The sequence below is a fragment of the Euprymna scolopes genome, chromosome 21 (assembly GCF_053919585.1).
Source record: "Euprymna scolopes isolate OS-2025 chromosome 21, ASM5391958v1, whole genome shotgun sequence".
NCBI classification, from domain to species: domain Eukaryota; kingdom Metazoa; phylum Mollusca; class Cephalopoda; order Sepiida; family Sepiolidae; genus Euprymna; species Euprymna scolopes.
The window spans coordinates 582,287-606,872 of record NC_136502.1 but is presented as its reverse complement, the minus strand read 5'-3'; the positions used below and the strand labels follow the sequence as shown (position 1 = coordinate 606,872).

Below are 24,586 nucleotides of genomic sequence, written 5' to 3'. Positions count from 1 at the left end.
ATTTTGGTAAAACAATTTCACAATTCGTGTACGTTGTTTAATGCTATGTTTATCCATAATTAGTTTCCAAAATATTATCTGTAAAACATCTGAAAAATAATCATTAATAATAAAATGACAAAGATTTTCAACCCTTCAGTGTCTTTTTGGACACTATGTACTGCTGCCATTATCCATTACTACCAAGTGTGACCTTGGTTGGGAGCAATGTTGAATCACTTTGCCTATTCTAGACCAAGTTTTCCCATTGTGTATTCAGACATGATCCCCTATCTTTAGTGGAGCCAGCTTACACTGATTGCTGTTGTGCTGTTTGTTAGTGAAGGATGATCTGCAAAGATCATAACTATAATTTATCATACTTGGAAGAAGTGTTCTTAGTTGGTAGTTCAGTTTAACTGCTGATGAAGAAGAGTTGTTTTTGCCAGGTGCTCGTGAGGTTAGTATGGCAAAGGATAGGCCATCTCCAGTCTTGAAACATTTAAGCAATGTTTTCTTGACCGTTTGTAATGGTTCTCTCCACAAGACTATTAGATTGTCGGTATTCTGGGCTGCTGGGTACATTGGAAAAATCCTGTTTTGTGGAAAATGTCTTGCATTCATGAGACTTGAATTGAGGGCCATTATTGGAGATTACCATGCTCAGAAAATATGTGTTTTGTACAAGTTATTACAGATGGTTGAATTAAAATAAATTTGAGTAGTAATCCACTACTATGAGATAATCTCACCCCCCCACCCCGCATTTTGAAGAGGTCTGTGCCAACCTTCTGCCATGGATGGTCGGGTATATCATGCGACATCTCTGGCTCTGAACTTTGTCAATTTCTAGACCATTAACATGAATCGCATTTTTTTTCATCATGTCTTCTATTTCTTTGTTCATAGTTGGCTAAAGAAGAGTCTGCCTAGTATTGGATTTAGTTTTTTCAATTCTAAAATGTGCCTGTTTCATTATCTTTACATGCAGATTCACATTAATGAAAACAACACAACGCGTACACATGGTTTACAGGCATCTTATTTTATTCTCGCGCCATGATCTCCAATACAGGTCCATCTGCTCTTCTGCAGCATTCTTCGACCCCTAGGTGTGTGGAATGCAATTTTTCTTTTAACACTGCTCGCTGTGTTGTTGGTACTACTACTAGGTTTCCTCTGAATATTAATCCGTCTTGTACCGTCATTTCATTCCACATGCTGAAATATGGTCTCACCTTTGGGTCAAGATGTACTTTGTCTTCTGGCCATCCTTCCACAATTACTTGCTGTAACATCTGCATACATCTGTCTTCTTTTGTGGCTGAGCGCAATTCGAGCGACCTTCCCTCTGTTACTGGAATATATTGTTTCCTGGACATCATCATAGATACATTCATTGCTCATTCCATGAATGAATGCCCTTGATAATGTGTCTGCTAGGGACATCTTCTTACCAGGATGGTATAGAACAATCACATTGTAAACTTGCAACCGCATTAACATATTTTGTAGTCGCTTTGGGCATTTCCCCAATTCCTTTTTCATTATTGCTTCTAATGGTTTATGATCAGTCAGTACTGTAACCTGTTGACCAAATGTGTATTGGTGAAACCGTTCACAGGCATAAACCACTGCCAATAGTTCTTTCTCAATCTGTGCATATCTGGTTTCTGTGTCTGTAAGTGCTCGGCTAATATATGCTAAGGGTTGACCTTCTTGTAGCAATGCAACCCCCATTCCTTTCTCACTTGCATCACATTGAACGACCAATGGTTTGTTGGGGTCATAGTATCTCAATACTGGTGCTTCACTCACCAACCTTTTGATTTTCTCAAAAGCTTCTTCATGGATCTGAGACCACATCCATGGCACATCCGCCTTTGTTAAGTTGCGAATTTTAGCCATGGATCTGAGACTTGAGCCCGGTTTTTCGGTTTATCATTTTTATCCGACGTTCTCCTAACGGTTTCATTTGTGACCCATTCCACATGACAAGGGTCTTATTGGGCTGCTCAAGTGTTTTTCCCGCCACATGTTTCTCGTTCAGGATGTTTACTGAGGCTCCACTGGCTTTCCTTTGACCATCATTTCTGCCTTTATCACTTCAGGTCTGATGGAATTGGTTCCTTCTTTCGTGGTCACACTGTCCACGTGTCCATAGTCCAAACCATCATTACTGCTATTGCTATCATCTTGTTTCCCAACAAACCGAATATTCTTTTTTCTTGATTTGCATCTTTTTGCAAAGTGGTGCTTTCCATTGCATTTGAAACACATCTTCCCAAAAGCTGGACAAAACTCTTTTCCGGGTTCATGTTGCAATGCACACGCCCTACACCCTCTGTTACTTTCTGTGGTTGTTGGCCTTCCCTTAGGTTTCAAGTCCACTCTGTTAACTGCCTCGGGCCTCAGAATTCTCAACTGTAGCGTTGCATTTTCCGATAGTTTGCATATGTCTATGCATCTCTGTAAGTCCAGCTGTCTCATTTTAAGCAGTTCCGCTTGAGTGTGGGGGTTATATACTCCAAGAATTATCTGGTCTTGTAGTATGGAAGAGATGCAATTCTCACAGAAATTGCATGTCTTTATCAACGTACGGAGTGCTGTGATAAATGCTTCCACTGTTTCACCTTCTTCCTGTTTTCTTGTGTGGAAGATGTATCGTTCATATGTCTCATTAATTTCTCCAATGGCATACTTACCGAACGCTTGGAGAATTTCATTGGGTGTTCTCTCTTCTTCCGGAGTTCGAAATTGAAACCCATAATATACTTTTAACACTTTGTCTCCAAGTGGATGCAGCAACATCGCCGTTTGGTATGGTACTGGCTGTTTCGCTAGATACGTGATAATAGCATAGTTATTGCATCTTAATTTAAACAGCTTCCAGTTCGCTGACAGATTATTTTCCATACACAGGGGTTCTGGGGGTCGTATCCCCGCCACTGGTCTATTTATCTCTTCCATGTTAAATTCGGACACTTTTTTTTTTCGATACAATCTTGTGTTTTACGGTCGATTAAATTGGTTTAAACTTCTTTTTTCATATTATTTAAACGCAAATAGATCACAATGGCCAGGTAAGGCAAAACAAACTTTTTTTTTTTGTGTGTGTGTGTCCGTGCGCAATGTAACACAATAAATCAAACATAACTTATCTTCGTTTATTTTTATTACAATACATTTTCCATCTTGTATTCTCCTTTGGAACTCTGTTCATCCGACCGCTGCCAACATGTTTCATTATCTTTACATGCGGATTCTCATTAATGAAAACAACACAATGCTTACACGTGGTTTACAGGCATCTTATTTTATTCTCACGCCATGATCTCCAATACAGATCCATCACCGCCAAGGGACATTACTCTAGCAGTGTAACCTGAGATTAGTTCCTCATGCAACGGTGCCTGATGCAAAATCCTGTGCATTTCTGCTCGCATATTGGTTGGGACAACAATTTGTTGGCCCTTCAATAGTAGTCCTTCCTAGTGTGTCAGGTCATTTCTGTAATCAAAATATGGGAGGAGACAAGTTCTGAGGTTGTGTCGATGATCTGGCCATCCTATCATAATTTGCTGTTGCAATTGTAGTGTTTCATCATTAGCTGTCTCAGTTGTCAGCTGTTGTGGACGTTTGTCACTGATGGGTATTGAGGACATTATGAAGTGGACAAAAAGGTTAATTTATTTGTCAGATTTCTGGAGTATTGTATTTCTGTGCCGCATGGCTAAGTGTGAACCATATAAAAATTTATGAAAATGTTCACAGGCAAATACTATGAATTTCAAGTTCAAGGGGCAATAGTTACTCTTAGCAGATGTTAGAAAGCGGCTAGCAAATGTCACTGGAGGCCAAATATTATTGTGTTTTTGTTCCACCATAAAGTTAACTTTTCTTGTTATCCTGTCTCTATAAAGAAGTAGGGAAGTTGCCCTAATTTGCTTCACTTTTGGTAGAAGATATTTCCATGTTTACCATATTTTGAGATATGCAAAGTATCTTCTTCACAAATTACTTTGAAAAACAAGTCTTTCAGTAGCGAATATTAATGGTTCATTTGAAATAAGTGATGGCCAAAACAGACACGGATAAAACAAAAGTGCTCTTTCATCAAAAAAATTCACCATCTTAAAAGTTGATCGCGGCTGTAACATAAAATACATGAATTTCACTTCTTGTTCTGTAGATCTTGCCTCAGCAATTATTATCTCTTTATCATATTTGCAATCTAAGATCAAAGAGATTATGTCAATTGGTGTAATTTTCATCTGCTCAGATTTTCATTTGGACTCCGATTCCACTTCTCAAAAATCTGCCTTGTTTAGTTGCAAATGATGAACAAGCCCTTCTTTCTAGGTTGTTTGACTACCCATGCCAGTCCTTTGGTATGTCACTGATGAAATTGGCAGAGAAAAAAACAAGTTTACACCATAACTTACCACTTCCAATCTGGTTGTTAAACTAGTTGAGGGGCCCCTTTTTATCCTGGCTGAGGCCCTGCTCGTGTTTATTTTTTGGTTTTAACATATTTTTATGAACATAATTTCTAAATTCTCAATGAATTTTTATTTTATTATTCAACTTCTCCACAAAGCGAGGTGATGACCACATCTATAACCTGAAAGGGTCGGTTACACTTGATGGACAGTCTGAGGAGATATCTCTTCAGGCTGTGTTCGTATATGTCTCTAACGGTTTGATTTACCTGAACCACATATTTTAAAAGCATATGGCTGCACCAATTTGTTTTTCATTTTACTTCAGTTAGCTCTCAGAAGTCAAAGTGCCTTCCTGGATTTAACATTTAATTTCTTTCCATTTTTACTTCTGTAATTTCTCAGAAATCAAAGGGACTCTTCTTGGAGATAACAATTTGACCAAGTTAAATCTCTATCCGAAGCTCTTATGCGGATAGATATAATCTCTTCCAGGGATCATGTCTATGCATTCCAATAGATTTACACTACCCCAACCTGTGTAATATTTATGTCCTTCAATGATCATGTTGTTTTCAAGTCATTCTTAAGGTCCTTATATCTACATAATTTTTTGTTGTTATTGAGGTTACAGTCATTCAGAATGGTTACATTAATAATAAATTTTTTCAAACTTGTTCCATTTGACAATGTCTAGTTTAATGACATTGTCTTTGATGTATATGCCCATCTGTATCTTTTTATTGTAGAATACTGTCATTTTTATGCTTGATATTATCAGTGAAGATTCATGCTCTCAGATGTTCTGCAATCTTTCAAGCCGATCTTCCAATTGGGGTATTTATATATTTTGTTGCGATGGGTAGTAAAATAACCCACTTCTAAAAGGAACTTGCATCCAGGCACTAGGAAAACTTTCAATAACCAAATGACAGAATCTACACTAGTCATTTTTTGTAGATCAGCCATATTCTATATGTGAGTTAACCAGTGTCTTATACCCATTTTAATTATCCGTTCCTCATCAAGTTGAAATTTGCCACTTTTAAGCCTTTTTATCTTTCCTGGTCTTTCATGTAGTTCCCATCCTTCTAGTTTGGGTTTCAGGATCCTTTTTGTATACTCGTTCTTTTGTGTGATCACAGTTGCTGGGTTGTCATATTCTTCTGTGGTGTTCTTCAAAGTTTTTGCTGAAAGTTTTTGTAAGTTTTGTTAGTAGAGTAAAGATTTGATGGTATGTTCCATCACGATTCTCATCTTTTTCATCACAAGAACTCTTGATATATTTTCGTTTATTATCAAGGTTTGGTATGACTGCTTAACTTTAATGATGCTCAAATTAACTTCTCTTTTTGGTAAATATAATCTGTCCATACACTGATGTCGGTAAATGACTTGATGTAAGACTAGCATTTTTCTTAAATTTTGTGTCAAGAATATTGATATAACCTTGTGGGCAATCAATAATGCCAAACCTAGCAAATGACAGGTATTGCCAGTTGGTTTACAGCTGTTATTTTCTGGTGAGAATTCCGATGTGAGGAATTTTTTTGAAGTGCTTTATATATTCTTCCTGCACTTTCTCTCCACTTTGATGTACAGACAGCATCTTCATCTTTCTCTTTCATAAAACCAGTGTTTACATTAAGATATTCTGACACTGTCTTGTTTTTCTTTCTTTATTGTGCACTTAGCACATTTGTCGAATCCAAACTTCATGCAGATGTTTTCTGTGCAATCTTTTTACGAGTTGTGTCTCAGATTCAGCATAGTTTTAGATCAACCATAAAGAGTAGGTGGTTGACTTATTTTCTGCATTCTTGTAGTCTTGTTCAGATTGTGTCCAGCATCACATCCATTAAGGAGTTTGCTAAGTTGACTTATTGTGAGGCAGAAAAGAAGGAGTGACAAGCTGTCTCCCTGAATTATTCCTTGATGGATTTTAATGTTTAAAGTCTGTATTTTTCCTTCCATGTGATTTAGTATGATCGATGTTGACCATTTGGTCATTTGCTTCTGAAAGAATGATCCAATGTTTTCATTAACCAGTGTTATATAAAGGGTGTTTTAAAATGTTATTAGATATATTTGGGTTTGTGTGTGTACACATAACTATATATTTGTATATTGATTTCTAGTGGTCATTCCAACGTGTGTATAACATTTAATGAACTGTTCACAAGACATATACAAATTACAAAACATTGAAAGAGACAATACCTTCCCGTCCAATAGGTCCCATTTAGCTGGTTCTTGGTTCATCTGCTTGGACTATCAGACCTGGAATAAAAATCTTCAACTTCTCCAAAGAAAAAGACCAACACAGAAATCATCGATAAAATAATATTTACATTTCTTTATGCCTAGCAGTCCAGTTTCTTCTTGAAGTTGCAAACACCATTCTTATTCACATTTCTAGTCTGTTGATTCGACCCACTTCCTGGTCATCCAGAGCACTCAATTTCTCTGTCTTCTTCACTGTTTGCACCTTGAAAATCTCCTTCCACAGCAACTTCACGTGTTGTAGCAAGACCGTCTTAAAAGACAAGATGGCCGGTGAGCAAAAATAATTTAATCTGCTGACGTCATCACGGATAGTCCATACCGGTGACACCGGTAGTCACCGGTAGGCATTCGTAACGTCTTGAAGTCAGTGTAATATTTCTTTTTTTATTAAAATGCCTTCACGGTGCATCGTTCCAACTTGCTGAGGAAATTATCGTAAAGGACCAAAAAGTGACAGTATTTTCATTTCCGAAAGATAAAGAATTATAATGCAGTAAAAAAAAAAAAGATTTTACACCATCTCCATTCAGCAAAGTAAGTTTTAACGTGCTCCCCCCCCCTGTATTTAACACGATGTAACTATAATTTAATTCAATATTATCATCCTAAATGTTCTACCATTCAAAAGAAGCTTCAAATAAATTGCTAATATTAAAAAATTTTTTTTACAGCATACAAAACTAATGAAAATGCGAGACAACATCGACTCTTTAAAACACGATTTTTTTAAGCTGTTGACACACGTTTAAAAAATCTAACAAAAATTAATTTTCCTGAAATTTTTCAATATTTAAAAATAAATTATGCTGGCTGATAAAATTTTTAAACTTTTTTTTAAAGCTAGAAAGATAAAATTTAAAAATACTTATTTTATATATATATATATATATATATATATATATATATATATATATATATATATATATATGAAACTAAACTAAAAAAAAAAAAAAAAACGCGCGTTCACTCGTGGTCTTGAACAGTCTTGGCCTTCGGGACCAGATCAAAGTGTAGTATCTGTTCTCCAGATGCTGCATTCTATTTCTTGTTCTCTTTCGGTGGAGGAGAAATCCTTCACGACTGAGACAATTTTTATTTTTGTACCTTTTCTCCACGTTAAAAAACGACCCTGGTGTCTAACTCTGTCCCGTGGGGAGGCATAGTAAATAAGTACAATTCATTTCATTAACGTAATTGGGTTTGTATTACTCTGTACACATAGATTCGAAAAAGTTGTCAAAAACAAATATATAACAAATAAATGTTATCAAAGGCAAGATAAGTTACTTTTCTACCAAATATTTTTCGTGTTTTTATTCAATGTAACATGTTTATTCAGCTCGAAAAACATAGTGTTTACCGATGTATTCGAAAATTCAAGATGGCGTCTGATTCTCTCTTTAACACGGTAAGTTTGGGATAAGGTGTTATAAATAAAAAACTATACAACATACTATTAAAAACCCGCCGAATATATGTCAACCTATGTCACGGTAACATGTATTGAGCGAGTTTTTAACAGTATTTTATCCGGTTTTGTATTTATAACACCTTTTCCCAAACTTACCGTGTTAAAGAGAGAATCAGACGCCATCTGGAATTTTCGAATACATCGGTAAACACTATGTTTTTCGAGCCGAATAAACATGTTACATTGAATAAAAACACGAAAAATATATCCAGTTTGGTAGAAAAGTAACTTATCTTGCCTTTGATAACATTTATTTGTTATATATTTGTTTTTTGACAACTTTTTCGAATCTATGTGTACAGTAATACAAACCCACGTATTTTAACAAACTGAAAATATGGATATAAAAAAATGATTTTGCATGTTATTTTTGTTATGTGGTGAAATAATCTTAAATAAGAAACATGATTTTTTCTTTGGGTTAATTTTTTTTACTGTGCAATATTTCATGAATTTATTAAAAATATTGTTTTTGATTTTGAAAAAAATATTGTGGTTCATTTTGATTTAAAAAATATTCATTTTGATTAAAAAATATTCATTTTGATTTAAAAAAATATTCATTTTGCTTTAAAAAAAAGTTTAATTTTAATATTTGTTTATTGTCTTAACTCATATCAAATGTTTTGCTTGTGTTCTGCTTCAAATATTCATAATCTTACATGCATAATTTTCATTTAATTATATTAAATAAACTTCAAGTTTATTTCAAATCAAATCGTGTTCCTTCACTTTTTTAAAATGTAATTTATAAGTAATTAAAGAACGCATTCTAATCTTTAAAATCTATAATACAACGAAATATTCAATTGCTTATAATATACTTAAACAAATAACTTGTGTGTTTTTTTTTATTATTATTTTTTTATTAATATTAGATGAGTTTCAGTATAAATCGTGTTCTTTCTTTATTTCTTTATTTTAATCCAATTTTGAAGTTTTGTAACGCTGTCTGTAAAAATTACTGTTCATTATTGACAGTCTAAGAGTTCCACATATCTTGCTTGTTGGGACCTCGGCGATGACGTCATTTTTTCAGCTGGCCGGCCATCTTTATAACGAAGGCCACGGTTGTAGCCAGTTTCTGCCCAGGAGTGTGGGTGAATCCCCCTCCACCACAGTTAACAGTAGTTCCCACCCACAACTGTACCAGAACTTTCGTTTGTCCAATTACATGGATGCAATTTCTCATATAAGACTTGAAACATACTTTTGTGAGCTCCAGCAACATTTTATTGTTTATTTTTTCCCATGTTTTCAGTCACATTATCGTTACTGATGCCCCTGTATCTATCTTTATAGACATCCTCTTGTCACAAATATTGATATCTACATAATAGGGGTTCTCTTTTTCCAGTGGCGCTCTAATTCTATTTACGATGTAAACTTCCTCAGAACTATCCAAGTCTACGCTTCCCACTTCTATTTGCCTCATCAAATTATTTTTTTTAAGAATATTGTGTTTTTTTTTATGTTTAATTTAAAATATTTATTCCCTATGTGTTCTCGTCTCTTACAGTAACAACCCATGTCATATCTAAAAGGGCACTTACTTGCTTCGTGTGTTCCCGCATAACAGGTACACTTTTCTTCCGACTCTTCCTCCAGTCTAAACTCCTGTTTAATTTATTTTTGTCTGCCTACATAGTGGTGTGGAAATTTTGTTTACTTCTATTTTTTGTTTGAATGTTTTGTAAATGTTTGGAAGCAGACTCCATGTTGACCGCTATATTTAGGGCGTCGTTAAAGGTGATTGTGTTCCTTTTTGCAAGTAGTTTCCTTTGAATGCTGTCATCGTTTACTCAACCTACGAGTTTGTCTCATAGCATTTCATCTAAAATCGTTCGAAAACGGCAATCTTCATACATACTTCTTAATTTGGCCATGTAATCTGTGATCGACTTACCCAGTTGACTGCTTCTTGTATAAAATTTTGTTCTCTGAACAATCACAGACAGCTTCGGACTGAAGTAGTTTTTCATCAGTCTAACGAGTTCATCAAATTCTTTGTTTTTTGGGTTTTCTGGAGCTAATAAACTGGACACACGTTTATAAACTTTACTGACACAAACCGACGAAAGAATGACACGTCTTTTTTTAATGTATGCTGTATCGATTGGAATATCATTTCCTTAAACGCTTCCAACCGACTGAAGGTAGCCATAATTTCTTCTTTGTTTGAATCTTTATCACCAAAGTGTTGCATTGAACAAAGTGCAAGGTGATTTATAAAACTGATTTATTACCGTATGTACACACGAGATTAACTACTAAGGATGGCATCTTTCACTATATGTGTGGAAAGATCCAGATGTTATTTTGTTCTCCCGCAGTTCAAGGGACGTCACTCTGTCCAAGCATGTTTCACATACTTTAAACTTATCATTAAGGTTGATATGCATGATTACATTTAATTAAGCTCACATTGCCTTCTCATCATGGTAAATATAACTTGTACATACGTTGTTGAGGTCGGTAAATGTGTAAGATCAACATTTTTCTGCTTTTTTGTGTGTCAAGAATGCAGCTTTGTGGTCAATTCATAATGCAAAACCCAGAGGAAATAACTGGTGTCACGTTTTTTTTGGGGGGGGGGGGAGAAAAGGCATTTAAAAAATGTTCGATATGCAATGTATTTTTGCATATGTTCTGCAAAAGTTGGCATGGAAATAAAAGAAGATCCACAAACTGTTTCTTTGTGTGTTGTTTTCTTGTTAGATTTTTGAAGTAGGGCCTAAATAGCATTTAAGCAGACAAACCAAAGTTGGCGCTGTTTTATATTGTTCTGAGGGAGACAACTCTCTATTCCTCAGAGATTCATTCATTTTTTTTATCTCATAATTTAGGACGCTAATACGCTAAATAATACTGTCAGTAAATTTTCACAAGCGGTTTACAAAAACATGCTTTTATGCTTTTCGTTCTTTTTTTTTTTTTTTGGAAGGGGTATTCAATTATAGAACTTGTATAGTTTTAACAGGTGCTTCTGCAGTTTAATTAACCATTTTTCCGTAAGTAACGCCACTATTAACCGGACAGAAGAATCATTTACTATTTCACAAAAATTCTGTTTACGTGAAGGGCGGTTGAGAGACGGCCCTCCACCCCCTCATCATTATTACAATTACGATTCAGAAGAACCGTTCTTCTATTCGGTTAATGTTGGCTTGTTACTTACAGAAAAACAGTTAATTAAACTGCAAAAACACCTGTTAAAACTATACAATACTCCCCTCCAAAGAATGACCGAAAAACATAAAAGTATGTTTTTGTAAACTGCTAGTGAACATTTACTGACAGCATTATTAACGTCCTAAATTATGATATGAAAAAAAAAAAAAAAAAATTGAACGAATCTCTTAGTAAAAGAGAGTTGTCTCCCTCAGAACAATGACACATTGTAAAACAACGTCCCAAAGTTTGTTTATAACTGATTTCTGATTGTTATCATTGCACAGTGTTCTTGCCAACATACTAACGGACTTGGACTTCACTATAATTTATTTAAAAATTGACATAATTCGGTCCAGACGATTGCTAATATGAAACATTTGTTTAAATAATCACCTAAAAATAAACAAATTCTCTTCATTGTGTTTTTGCATTGTTTCTTTCATTTGGGATTTGTTAAGAAAGACGAAAAAAAAAAAGGGGGGAGGGGGGGCGGACGTTTAGGAAATTGATCCCCACCTCTAAATTCCACAATTTACAGTTTTTTTTTCACGTTAATCTCATCGATTACGAACTTAACTTTCAGATTAAAAAAAATATATTTGAAAAAAAAACAACAACAACAACAAAAAAAAAACCCGACTGTGATATTCATTTACAGCATACTCCAAAACATGAAAAGGTAATCACCGGTCATGTGAGAGAATCGCAATTTTTCTCGGTGGTCACAAAGTATTTGTTCAATTTAGTGGAACGTTATAATTAAAAACTAATCCCCGACGATAAAAATCATAAAAAATGTTCTTTTGAACATTTTTTTAAAATCTGAAAGTTAAGTTTGTAATCGATGAAATTAACGTAAAAAAAGTGTAAATTGTAGAATTTAGAGCTGAGGGGGGGGGGTCAATTTCCTAAACGCCCGCCGAAAAAGGAAAGTATTGAACAAGAAAAGAAAGAAAGGAATGGAAGAATAATAATTAAATAACTAAACAATATATTTTGTCAGAAAAATGAAAGAAGTAGAAAAGAAAACAAAAAAGAAAACAAAGGAGGGGGGGGGAGAATTCGGCGAGGAGAAAAAGAAAAAGAAACAAAATGAAAGAATTTATAAGAACGTACACAATAGTTTGGTTGAAAGAAAAAAAAAATGAATGGAGGTTTAAAAAAAAGCGCGAATGAAAAAAAAGGAGAAAGAAAAGATAACAAGGAATTAAAAAAAAAAAGGGCAATGAAAGAAAATGATAAATCATACTAATTTCTTTTTTCTTTGAATGTTGATTCAATACAAAACTATTTTTAATCGATAGTTTAAAGATGTTCTCATTTCAGTACTTCTGCGTTTATTTTTTCAACCTCCATTCATTTTTTCTTTTATTTATTAACTTGCGATTTCCACAAAGTTAGTGGGGTGTGCCCGACTGCTCAGAGAATCAGAAACGGTTGGGGAGTAGTTTTTTGGGGGGATATTAAGACATTTTTCCAATGTATTACTTATTGAATTTCAGTGCTCGTCGCCATTTTTAAGATGGGAGGGGGAGATTGTAACAATTCTGTACTTTTTTTTTAAATTTTTTTTTAAATAAGGCTCGCTCGATTGTTTCCGGTTACTCCCGTCATCTGCTGGGCACACCCGAGTAATTTTGTGGAAATCACGGGTCGCTAAATGCAGAAGCACCTTGCATAAAATAGTCAATTTTGGTTGCTGTCCGTATTACGTCTTTATTTTTATATATAAAAAATAAAGAATATTGCGTTTTACTATGTTGGAATACACCCTACTAAAGTTTGATTATCACAGCTGGTGAATTTCAAAAATGCAATCTGGACGCGAGGACACTTTAGAAGAATGATATGCAATAAAATTATTTAAAAATTTAACAAAAATGCCACAGAAACGTATGGAATGCTTCAAACTGCTTTTGGACTATCTAGCATTAATCGAGCATCAGATTTTAAGTGGCATAAAAAATTCAAGGAAGGCAGGGAATCTGAGAAATGATGAGAGGTATTGGAGGAGTAAGGAAGTCAGAACACCAGAATTGATTGGCCAAATAAATAATTTCATGGGTAAGGACCGTCGTGTGTCTATAGAAACAATAAATGCACAGTTTGATGTCAGTGTGGGAACTGTACACAGTTATTCACGAGGAACTGAAGATGGGGAAGATTTGCAAAAAGTTTGTACCAAGGATACTTCATCTTTGTCATAGACTATTTGATCAAAGATGGGCATCAAGACAGTTCCACACTCTCCCTGTAGTCCAAACTTTGCTCCCTGTGACTTTCGGTTATTCCTTAAGCGCAAGGAAAACTTTAGAGGTTGTTATGAGAAAATTGGAGAGATAAAGAGACCGTGACAAGAGTCATTGATACGCTCACACAAGAGGATTTCCATGGGGCCTTCCAAAAGTTGTTGGAATGGTACAACAAATGCATTGCAGCTGGAGGAGATTACTCCAAAGGGGATTAGAGTTTCATGTTTGTACTATCAATAAAAGTGGCCACATGAAAAAAGTATGGAAACTTATTGAAGGCAATAAATTGTGTGATCTTCACAATGACAAAATGTTTTTTCCGTCGTTGGGAAATTCTCTGCATTTTATCTTTATACTAAGCAATCCGTTTCACAAGCAATAATTTCTGTAAAACGAAATTTATAAAACATGAGATTCATTATCAACCGCATATATATCCTCGTCGTGGGAAGAAGACACACAGAGTCTAGCATTCCCAAATGGTCACCCATCTGATACTGACCAGGCTCCACGTCGTTTAACTTCAGTGATCTAACAAGAATTGGTGTCAATGCGATTATGTCGTACATAGAGACTGTTAGAAAACACAAATATGATCGGCAGTCTGCAATGGATTATGGTTATCAAATGGGATGCATTAACGTGTTTCTATCTACTTGCCTCCCCATGACGGCAGAGTTAGACACAAGGTCGGTTTTACGTGTGGGAAAATCCAGCTTCCCCAAATAGATAGGATAGGAATAGGATCTGTCAACTATCTCAACAAGCATTGGCAGTAGAACACTACCCTAACTTTTGCATAATCTCTCATCTCGTCCGTTCATGGCATCTCTGTCAGACATCATTGTCATCTACTTTTCATCAGAATTTTACATACATTTTTTTTTTTTAAGTAGAAGAATGCAGTGAAACTAATTGGTATGAGTCTCACTTATTAGTAGAGGTTGGATATCACAGATTCATAATCCATAATAATTGGTCTAAAATTGCACCAGAAGAAGACTGCGATGCAAGAAATCCAAGCAATGTTTGAACAGGTGAGTCACTGGATCTGGCTTTAGAGGAATGATTAGAATAACAAATGCAGAGTTAACACCAAATATAAACTATGTCAGTAAAAATGAACGCTTTTTGATTATGAACAACGAAAAGGTCACATTGGAAGTTCATGTTGTCAATACCAACATGTTCTTAAACAGTCAATCCATTATAGATGGAGCCTCATTTTCAGTGATGTGTGGGGACAGCATGTAATACAGCCATCAAAAAGGAGGCCCTGAAACAGTGCACACTCTCTCCTGATGACTCCAATAATCTACTGGTGTCCGGCATGCAGAACATTCATCTGCCAGCACTTGTCCTGCAAGCTGTTTGTACAAATTACTTCAGCATTAAAAAATGAAGATTTCTTACAACCTAAATTAAAGCCGAACAATTGAGTTATTCAAACAATCAAGTTCTGAACATTCACAAGGGTTGTCTCAAGAAAGAATTAGCATAAAACAATTGGAATTGAAGGTACAAATTATATCTTGATAAATCGTATTTCTTATTGTTTTGGCACAACTGATTATTCCATTTGATAATGTTCTTAATTTCAATATTGATGAATTTGAGTTTGGTTTCTTCAACGTAAAGTTTTTAATTTCAAGTGTGTTGCACAACCTATGACTTTATTGTGAATTGTTAGTGTGTGTTAAAGAGTTGCTTGTCAGAAATGGGAAATCGCAATTTTTATCACGTCTACTGTGTCTGTATTTATCTAAACGAACTTGAAACAAAGAGGAAAATAAGGTTATTACATTTCAACTAAAATACCAAAATCTATCTTTACTTAACTTTTTATTGATTTGCATTAATAGATTGGAAATATATATTATGGTCACGAAGGCAGCAATAAGTGCAAGCTCATGGCAAAAACCTGTGCTTTCTAGAATGACATGAGTAGTGACATTGAGAAAATAATACAGCAATGCACCATATGGCAAGAACACCAGAAATTCCAACTCACTGAATCTCTCATGCTACATGAGATCTCAGTGCAATTATGGCAAATCGTAACTACTAATATCTTCAATCTGAACAGGCACATTTACGTGCTCATTGTAAATTATTTGAAATACTCCATTATCCACAAACTAAGTGAATTTTCCAGTGAGGAAGTCATCAATCTTATCAAGCAAATCTTTGCTGAGCAAGGAGTCCCGGAAAGGCTTATCAACAACAATGGATCACATTTCAGCTCAGAGAATTTGCCGAATGGGATTGTGAGTACATTACTTCTTCTTCCAAATTTTCTCAATTGAATGGCAAAACAGAGCATACAAACTATTAAGGCAGTTATGAAGAAGGCCATTATATGCAACAGAGACACAGACATAAGTCTAATGTGTCTACGATTAACTCCGATGGATCATGTCATTCCATCTCCGGGGAAAACTATTTAATCGGAAGCTAGTTAGTAAGCCTCCCACAAAATGCATCAACAACAATGCTCAGAAGAAATTCAGGATCGCCCACTCCATAGACAGTTATTGCAAAAAAGCAGCAGGATCAAAATGCAAAGGATCTCACTGATGCGAGTACAAGATCAGGATACAAGAAAATGGTTTCCAGCAGTTGTCAAACCTGCATTGAATCATGCTCCTACATAATGTAAATTGTAACAGGACAACTTTTTGCACAGAAACCACAGGCATCTCAAAGAATATCAGCAATATGAATAAGACACAGGCATTTCTTGATAAAACATCCACATCACGTTGAACTTCCACACACCAATAACCCAAGCATACATGCAACATACACCCCTGCAGCACTCTATCTTAAGATGCCCACAAAGCTATAAACGAAACTGTACCAAATAATAAAACACCAACTAGAACAATTACTAGATCGGGGTTATCATGACTTCCCCCTCAAATATAACCTATAGAAAAGTTATATATGGAAATTCCATTACTGAGTTTTGCATGAACAATACTTTTAACGAAAGATGGATGTAATCACATAAGTTACGCTTCTTTCAGATTATCTGAGATGAATTATTTGTCCTTGAAAAAAGCAGGTTCATTATTACAACGCGGCCCTTGTAAGCTGGACATGTTTTTTGTGTTGTCTCTTGTTTATACTAACCCAAATTTTAACAATCATGTAATTGCTACAAGCATTTAAGACCTAGAATATTAATTTTGGGTAAACACGTTGATTTACAATCCATGTAACATTAGCAAATGGATGAGATTTTTAAAGATTATGACATGCTGAACATATCGAGATTAAATCAATTTAGTATTATGTATAAAATAGGAATAATATTACATTATGGAATGACACCATGCGCACATCATCAGCTCAAACGAGGATGATTCAATCACAATATTCTTGCTTCTCATTCAAGACTGAGAAGATATAAAAACGTTGATTATAGCCACAGAGAAGTCTCATCTCTGGAATTAGTGAAGATAAATTGCATTATTCAGAAAGAAATGGAGAAACGGACAAAGAAAAAATGAAAGACAACAAAAATATAGAGAAAAACTTCAATTACAAAAGCTTTTCTTTTGACAGAACTATTTTTAGGCTTAAAGATTAAGCAACAAATAATTTGTGAGTTAAAGGATTTATATAACATTTAATTTGACAAATTTTTATTATTAATGTAAATATGGCATATTTCACAAGTATTGATATTGTCTATGCATTTAAGTCATTCTTTAAAAATAATAATTTTAAGCTACAAATAAAGTTATACATTCAACAAGTTTTCACGTGTGACATATTTCTTTTTTCTGGAAGGAAGACATACACACTTTACACTAGATTTGTCTCCAATATACATTCCTATATTCAAAAGCAAACGTAACCTTTGTAACAAATAAGAATTAAATACTTCACATGTGAATGTGGTATAACTTATTTGTGACTGTTGTTTCTGGTATATGTTCCCACAACTTGCTGTGTCATTCAATATTGTTTCCTACAGATGGCCTAGTGAAGATAGTTACACACTCCAGTGTGTCACATTATTTAGTAGCTGTCTCCTAGTATAACCTTACAGCTAAATGCAAAGTGTCTCATACTCTCTACTTCTATGTAGCAGAATATACACTTGTTGTCATTACTGAGACCATTCATCTTCTTAAAAGTATTGATCATCAAGCGATCTTGAGCAGCCATTATAATCTTTTTCTGATCATAATTGAGCGATACTTTTTTAGCCAGTCTATAGACTTCCTTACACTGTAGTATAACCTTACGGTGAGATGTAAAGTGGCTCACATTCTCTACTTTTGTGTGGTAGAACTTGCATTTGTTGTAATTGCTGAGACCACTCATCTTCTAAAAAGCCTCGATTGTGGGTGGCAATTATAATCTTGTCATGATCAAAGTGGAGCGATCCTCTTTTTAGCAAATCTATAGAGATTTCCGTATCCATATAATCCTGAGAGAATTTATTAAATAATTACTTGGCACCTTGTTGGCTGGCCCATACTTCCAGTTTTGTTCTCAAGTGTGCTTTTTCATGTGCCTCAACAAATGTGACTTTTGCTTAAAAGCAAAGTCGCATACTTCACAAGAATATGGTTTTTCTTTGGTGTGTATTCGCATATGATTATTTAAATGCGATTTACACGTAAAGCAATTATGACATATGCCACATGAATATGGCTTTTCCCCAGTATGTGTTCGCCTGTGCATGAATAAACTTGAAGGTGATGAAAACGAAGAGCCACATATTTCACAAGAATAAGGTTTTTCTCCTGTGTGTGTTCGAAGATGTACGGACAAATGTGATCGTGATGCAAAATAAGTGCCACACACTTTGCAGCAATATGGACGCTCCCCCGTGTGTGTCCGAATGTGTTCAGACAAATTTGATTTTCTTGAAAAAGAACATCCACATACTTCACAACTATATGGTTTCTCTCCTGTATGTATTCGCATATGTTCAGACAAATTTGATTTCTTTGAAAAGGAAGAGCCACATACTTCACAACTATATGGTTTTTCTCCAGTATGTGTTCGTATATGAACTGATAAATTGGATTTCCTAGAAAAAGAAGCACCACATACTTCACAAGAATAAGGTTTCTCTCCAGTATGAATTCTCATATGTTCCAACAATGACGACTTGTTGATAAAAGAAGAGCCACATGCTTCACAGGAGTAAAGTTTCTTTCCAGTATGTAATTTCATGTGTTTGTTTAAGTATGACTTTCGTGTAAAGCAATGATGGCAGACATCACATGAATAAATATTCTCTCCCGTATGTTTCTCGTTGTGCTCCAACAACGTTGCCTTTCTTGAAAATGATAAGCCACAAATTTCACAAGTAAATGGTTTCTCTCCACTATGTGTTCTCATATGAACCAACAAATTTTCTTTTCTTGAAAAGGCAGAACCACATACTTCACAAGGATATGGTTTCTCTCCAGTATGGATTCGCATATGCACAGACAAATTTGCTTTCATTGAACAAGTGTATTCACATACGTTGCAAGAATATGGTTTTTCTTTAGTATGTGTTCGCTTATGAACAACCAAATTTGCTTTCCTTGAAAAAGCAGATCCACATTCTTCACAAAAATATGGTTTCTCTCCAGTATGTGTTCGCATATGTGCCAACAATTGTGAATTTGAAGGACTAGAAAAGTTACATATTTTACAAGAGTATGGTTTTGATCTATTCATTGGTTTCATATTTTGTTCCATGTTGCTGTTTATTGAAAAAGAAGATTCAGGCTCATCGTTAGAATCTGATTTCTCTCCAACATCAGGTTTCAACTCCATTTTCAGTGTTAAAATATTAAACAGTTATATAACAAAATCTGTTAGGACATGGATTCTAAAATATTTGTTCGAGTGATGGTGTCAATTTCTTTTTTTAATTTGAAAACAATTAGTTTAACATTTATATTTTCATTTGTAGTAAAGATGTTTCAAATATATTATTAACTGATATCATTTTAACACTATTAATAACTTATGTTAATATAGGAAATGTGTTTTTCTGTGTGGCAGCAACCGTTTAATGTTAAGCCATAGAAAATTAAAATTTGGTATGAATGCTTCCCTATATATGCAGATTATTATATATTTATTATTAGTAAAAGATCTCCAGAAATCAAAATATTCTAATTTATATTTTTTATTGCAATTTAACCATATGTTAAATGAAAAAAAAGATATTCAAATACAAGAATTCTTTTCAATTTAATTGAGTCTAGATTTTATAAATTTTCTATCAAAACAATTTTAGTCAAAGTATTATTTTTACATAAAGTCATCGTTGATTTGGAGCATCTCACTTTTTACGGGTCCTTGAAAAAACATGACTTATAACAACATTGTTTCCATCGATTAAAAAGTAACATGAACCATAAAGGAATAAGTTATATAGATTTAAGTAAACTTACATAATTTTAAAACCTACTTTACTGTAACATTTTTATTATTTTCATGTATTATTGCACTTATTATAGTTTGCAAATCGGTTTTCATTTTATGAATCCATCGTAAAAGGAGTAATCAAGCTAGTTTACATTATTTCTGCTGAGAAAATATATTGGAGTACTTTAATTTTTAATCTTTTGTAAGGTTATCTCTTTTTCATGAAACCATATTTTTACAAATATATTACACAAATTATACAACTATATTACACAAAACTTGATGTTTGCACAAAGCAATATTTAAAAAAAAATTATTTTCAGTGTTGGTTTATCTGTTTGAATGCATTTTGATGTCTGCTTTATTCAAATTAGATTTTGAAATTTGAAATTCAGTAAAAATTATCGTTCATCTATGCAGTTTTTCCTCAATTTATATACGCTCATCTTTTTCATTGAATTCCAAGTTATCTTTCTTGTAAAATCTTGTTCCAAGTTACTTCCTTGTAAAATCTGTGAATAAATAGTAAAATAGATACATTTCAACAAATGTTTAATTTTTATACTTTTTCTTATGATTTTCATTAAATAGACTAGAGATAGTAAAACTTATTTAAGAAAGGATCAGATAGATGCAGGAAGAGAGAAGAGCTGATACACAATGAGGATAAAGACTAGAATTAAATCCATAGGAATATCCTACAATCAACAATGTCTGGTTTATCTTTGAGCTGCAAGTTTATCACACAGTGGTATGTGGCTAACAACGTTACTCTCATCGGCTATCAGGAATCTAGTCAATAATGAGTGCTTAATTAGTGCTTTATATTCATTGTTTCTTGCGCACAAGTTTGAGGGTGTACAGCACCCACAAATGCTGTTGTGGTCAGCTGGTCAACATATATAGAAGGAGAACATATTCCCTAGGCACAGTGCTCTTAATGATACATATAGTTGCTTTCCTGTCGATCTTCTAGACCAGTTGGTCTCACAATGTTTTTCTTTAGAAATGGCAAGCCACTAATATGGGATGCGACTTGTGTTGGCATTTTTATACCATCATCAGTAACAAAGTCAACAACACATAAGCAGAGAACTGTAAGTAATCAAATTATGCCAGTCTTCTCGATAAATGTTTCAACTGATTACGATAGAGATGAATAGAGCAATAGGCTTAACAGCTTTGGTTTGTTAATGTCGCACAGAATTGACTTGCATTTACGAGTGTCTCTCCTTCATCGCTTTTCATCAAGGTTTTAGCCTGCTCCCAGTTTACCAAGCCAGCAGAACACATAATGAAATTTCCACATACTATTAATCTTATAACTATATATTTTTAATGCTGTTTTAATCTATTATATATAGTTAATAGTTTCCATATTGTATTGTCGACTGGCATATGTTGCATCTTTGATTCATCTTACTCTTCAGTATTTTTCTTTAATTTTTACTTTGCCTCAAAAGTTGATCTTTTCACTTTTTTCTCAGTATAAATTTCAGAGTTCAACAAGATTACAAAGTTGGAGGTTGCATTAACGCAAACATTGTGAGGACATCGACAATGAAAACTGTAGTCTGAATGATCTAAATAATACAAATTTTCAATCCTCATCTAAAAAATTTAAAAACACTTTTATCACATTTTTGATTCTTCGAATATATCTCCATCAGTAAAAAGATATCATTTAGATATTTGCATAAAGAAAAAAGTGATGTACATGTCTAATGGGAGCAAGCGATCTACAAAAGCTTAAGGTGTTTGAAATGAAAGAAATAGTTAAGCGAGGGCATGTTTTGTTCTTTTAGAAACATAATAAAATCAATTGTAAAAGTTTGAATTATTTAAAATTAACTGCCTTAACTATTTACAAAATGAGGTCGAGAGATCGTCGATTAACCATAAACTCTGATTTTCTTGTGTAAACGAAAACTGTAATAAAAAATGAAAAATAAAATTAAACAAAATAATGATAGAAATCTACCAAATAGATAACATTTATTGGATGAATTTCTATCAGCATTTTCAATTTTTGAACGATTATCGAGACACCAGTCAATCATTTTATTATTGTTCGAACTTAAACACTTGGCACTACTTGTGTTTCAAACTAAATAAATGCTTTAAAAAGTTAAAACACAAAAATCTTATCCAAGTAGTTAGAAAAGTAACTTATCTTGTTTGTGGTTGGACACTTTTTTGTTTTATTGTTTATACTGATAAATGCCTTGAAAAGATAATCGAGTATTTAAAATGGCGTGTGTGGCAAACTTTAACAATCTTAAATATGTCTTTTTTTTTTTTTAAATGGCAAAACTTAAAATATTACGTTTCCACGCATTAAAAACGGGCTGTGTTACAATTTGTCATTATTCTGGGGTAAACAAACAACTCTCTTTTATTAAGAGATTTGTTCATCTCATAATTTAGGACGCTAATAATGCTGCAAGTTTACATGAGCGATTTGCAAAAACATACTTTTATGTTTTTCTTTCTCGAGGAAGAATTCAATTATAGAACTTGTATAGTTTTTAACAGGCGCTTCTGCAGTTTAATTAACCGTTTTTCCATAAGTAACGTGCCAACATTAACTGAGCAGAAGAACCGTTTCTGTTTAATATTTCACAAACATTCTGTTTACAGTCGAGGAGCGGGGTGTGTGTGGTCCTGGTCCTCCCCAATGTAAACAGAATGTTTGTGAAATATTAAACTGTTCTTTTGCTCAGTTAATGTCAGCACGTTAAGGAAAAACGATTAATTAAACTGCAGGATGCAGTTCTATAGTTGAATACCTCCTCTAAAAAGGACGAAAAACATAAAAGTATGTTTTTGTAAATCGCTCGTGTAAAGTTACTGACAGCATAATTAGCGTCCTAAATTATGAGATGAAAAAAATGAACGAATTTCTTAGTAAAAGAGGGTTGTCTCCCTCAGAACAATGATAAATTGTAAAACAGCGCCATAAAAAGTCGGCATGGCATTCGAATTGTATTTACTGGAATTACTAAAGATTACCATCAGAAGGAGGACCAAAAATATATTTGAAAAATTATTCTTTTGATTATATGGAGCGTCCCCCCCCCGGCCACCATCTTAATATCGTTAATTCAAAAAGGATCATACTTACTCAATTGTTCTGTCGTAATCCATTCGTTTTTTCTTCTTAGAGTAAAAAAAAAGAAAAAAAGAAGCCCCATAAATAACGTAAAAAGATAAATTAAAAAAATATTTTTGTTAAAGAAAGAGAAACAACAAATGTGAAGGCCGCTAACGATCTCAACACATAGGAAAGCCGCTTATCACAAATTAAAAAAGGGGAAGACAACTCATGGCGACAAAATCCCCACCGCAAATATAAACGATGAAAAACAAAGACATTAGAAATATAAAAAAAAAAAACAAACAAACAAACAAACAAAAAACAAAACAAAAAACATAAAAGCGACAACAAAGATTTTGCATAAAAGAAAGCTAATTAAAAAAAGCATAAATACAGAAAAATCACGGACCGACGTTGACATACTCCAAAATTCACTTAACTAGAAGTAATCTCCGAAGTAAGCGTGATGATTATCTAGCGTAAAAAAATAATTCTGTCTCAGCAGAAAAAATGTTTTTGTTTTTTCTTTTGTTAAATATAATGATGTGAGGAATCATTTCAACTTAAAAATGATTTTATTTTAAGCATTTTAACAGGAGAAAATCACATTTTAAAGGTGTCCAAAGTAGAGGTTGCAGGGAAGAGAAGTGGGGTGGGCATCCCCCACTAAGCCACGAAGTCTATTTTGTACTCTGTCAAGGCAGGATAGGCTGTTTTTAGCAGCTCCTGCCCAGATATGGCAGCAGTATTCCATCCTTGGACGTACTTGGCTTTTATATAGATAGAGAATTGCATCAGTAGTGAGATATCTTCTGGAGCGGTAGAAGGATCCCATCATCTTTCCAGCAACCTTGGCAACAGACTTCATGTACGTGTTCCATTTCAGATCAAGAGTAAAGGACAAACCCAGAAGCTTGTCAAAACACGGGGCTTCTCCTAGACGAGAGTCATCCATTTCAATTGATGCCAGATGGGGATCAGAGCGTTGATGAAGTAAATATAGGAGTTTGGTTTTAGATGCATTAAAGGTAACCAGCCATGTCTTCCCCCACTGAACCACGCGCTCGAGATCAGAGGAGAGAGAATCAGAGAGAACTTTGTCATTTACAGCCTTTGATGTGTTGCCGTAGATGGTCGTGTCATCAGCATAGATGTAAACGAATGATTTAAGTATGTGTTTAGGGAGGTCATTAATGTAGATAAGGAAGAGAGTTGGGCCCAGGATTGACCCTTGAGGGACTCCAGCATTAATACTGCAGGCCTCTGATTTTTGTCCATCGACCACTACTCTTATGAGCCTATCGGAGAGAAATGATTTAATGATTGAGAAAACATTTCCAGTTATACCGTAGCTGGAAATCTTGTGAAGTAGGCCCTTATGCCATACCTTGTCGAAGGCCTTTGATATGTCAAGAGCAATTGCCCTAGAGAGGAAGCCTTTGTCAAGAGATCCACTAATCCTGTGAGATATAACTGTTAGCACATCTGCGGT

The 24,586-nt window shown here is 34.3% G+C and overlaps 1 protein-coding gene across 1 annotated transcript; it reads right to left on the bottom strand.

The window, feature by feature from the left end:
- Positions 1-17,210: 17,210 nt before the first annotated feature.
- LOC145241956 (uncharacterized) lies at positions 17,211-23,308 on the bottom strand. The gene is made up of 2 exons (XM_080104825.1): positions 23,122-23,308; positions 17,211-20,509 (listed from the first exon to the last, which is right to left on the bottom strand). Exon 2 carries the CDS (start codon positions 19,395-19,397, stop codon positions 18,114-18,116), a length of 1,284 nt encoding a protein of 427 aa, XP_079960951.1. The 5' UTR covers positions 19,398-20,509; positions 23,122-23,308; the 3' UTR covers positions 17,211-18,113.
- Positions 23,309-24,586: the final 1,278 nt, after the last annotated feature.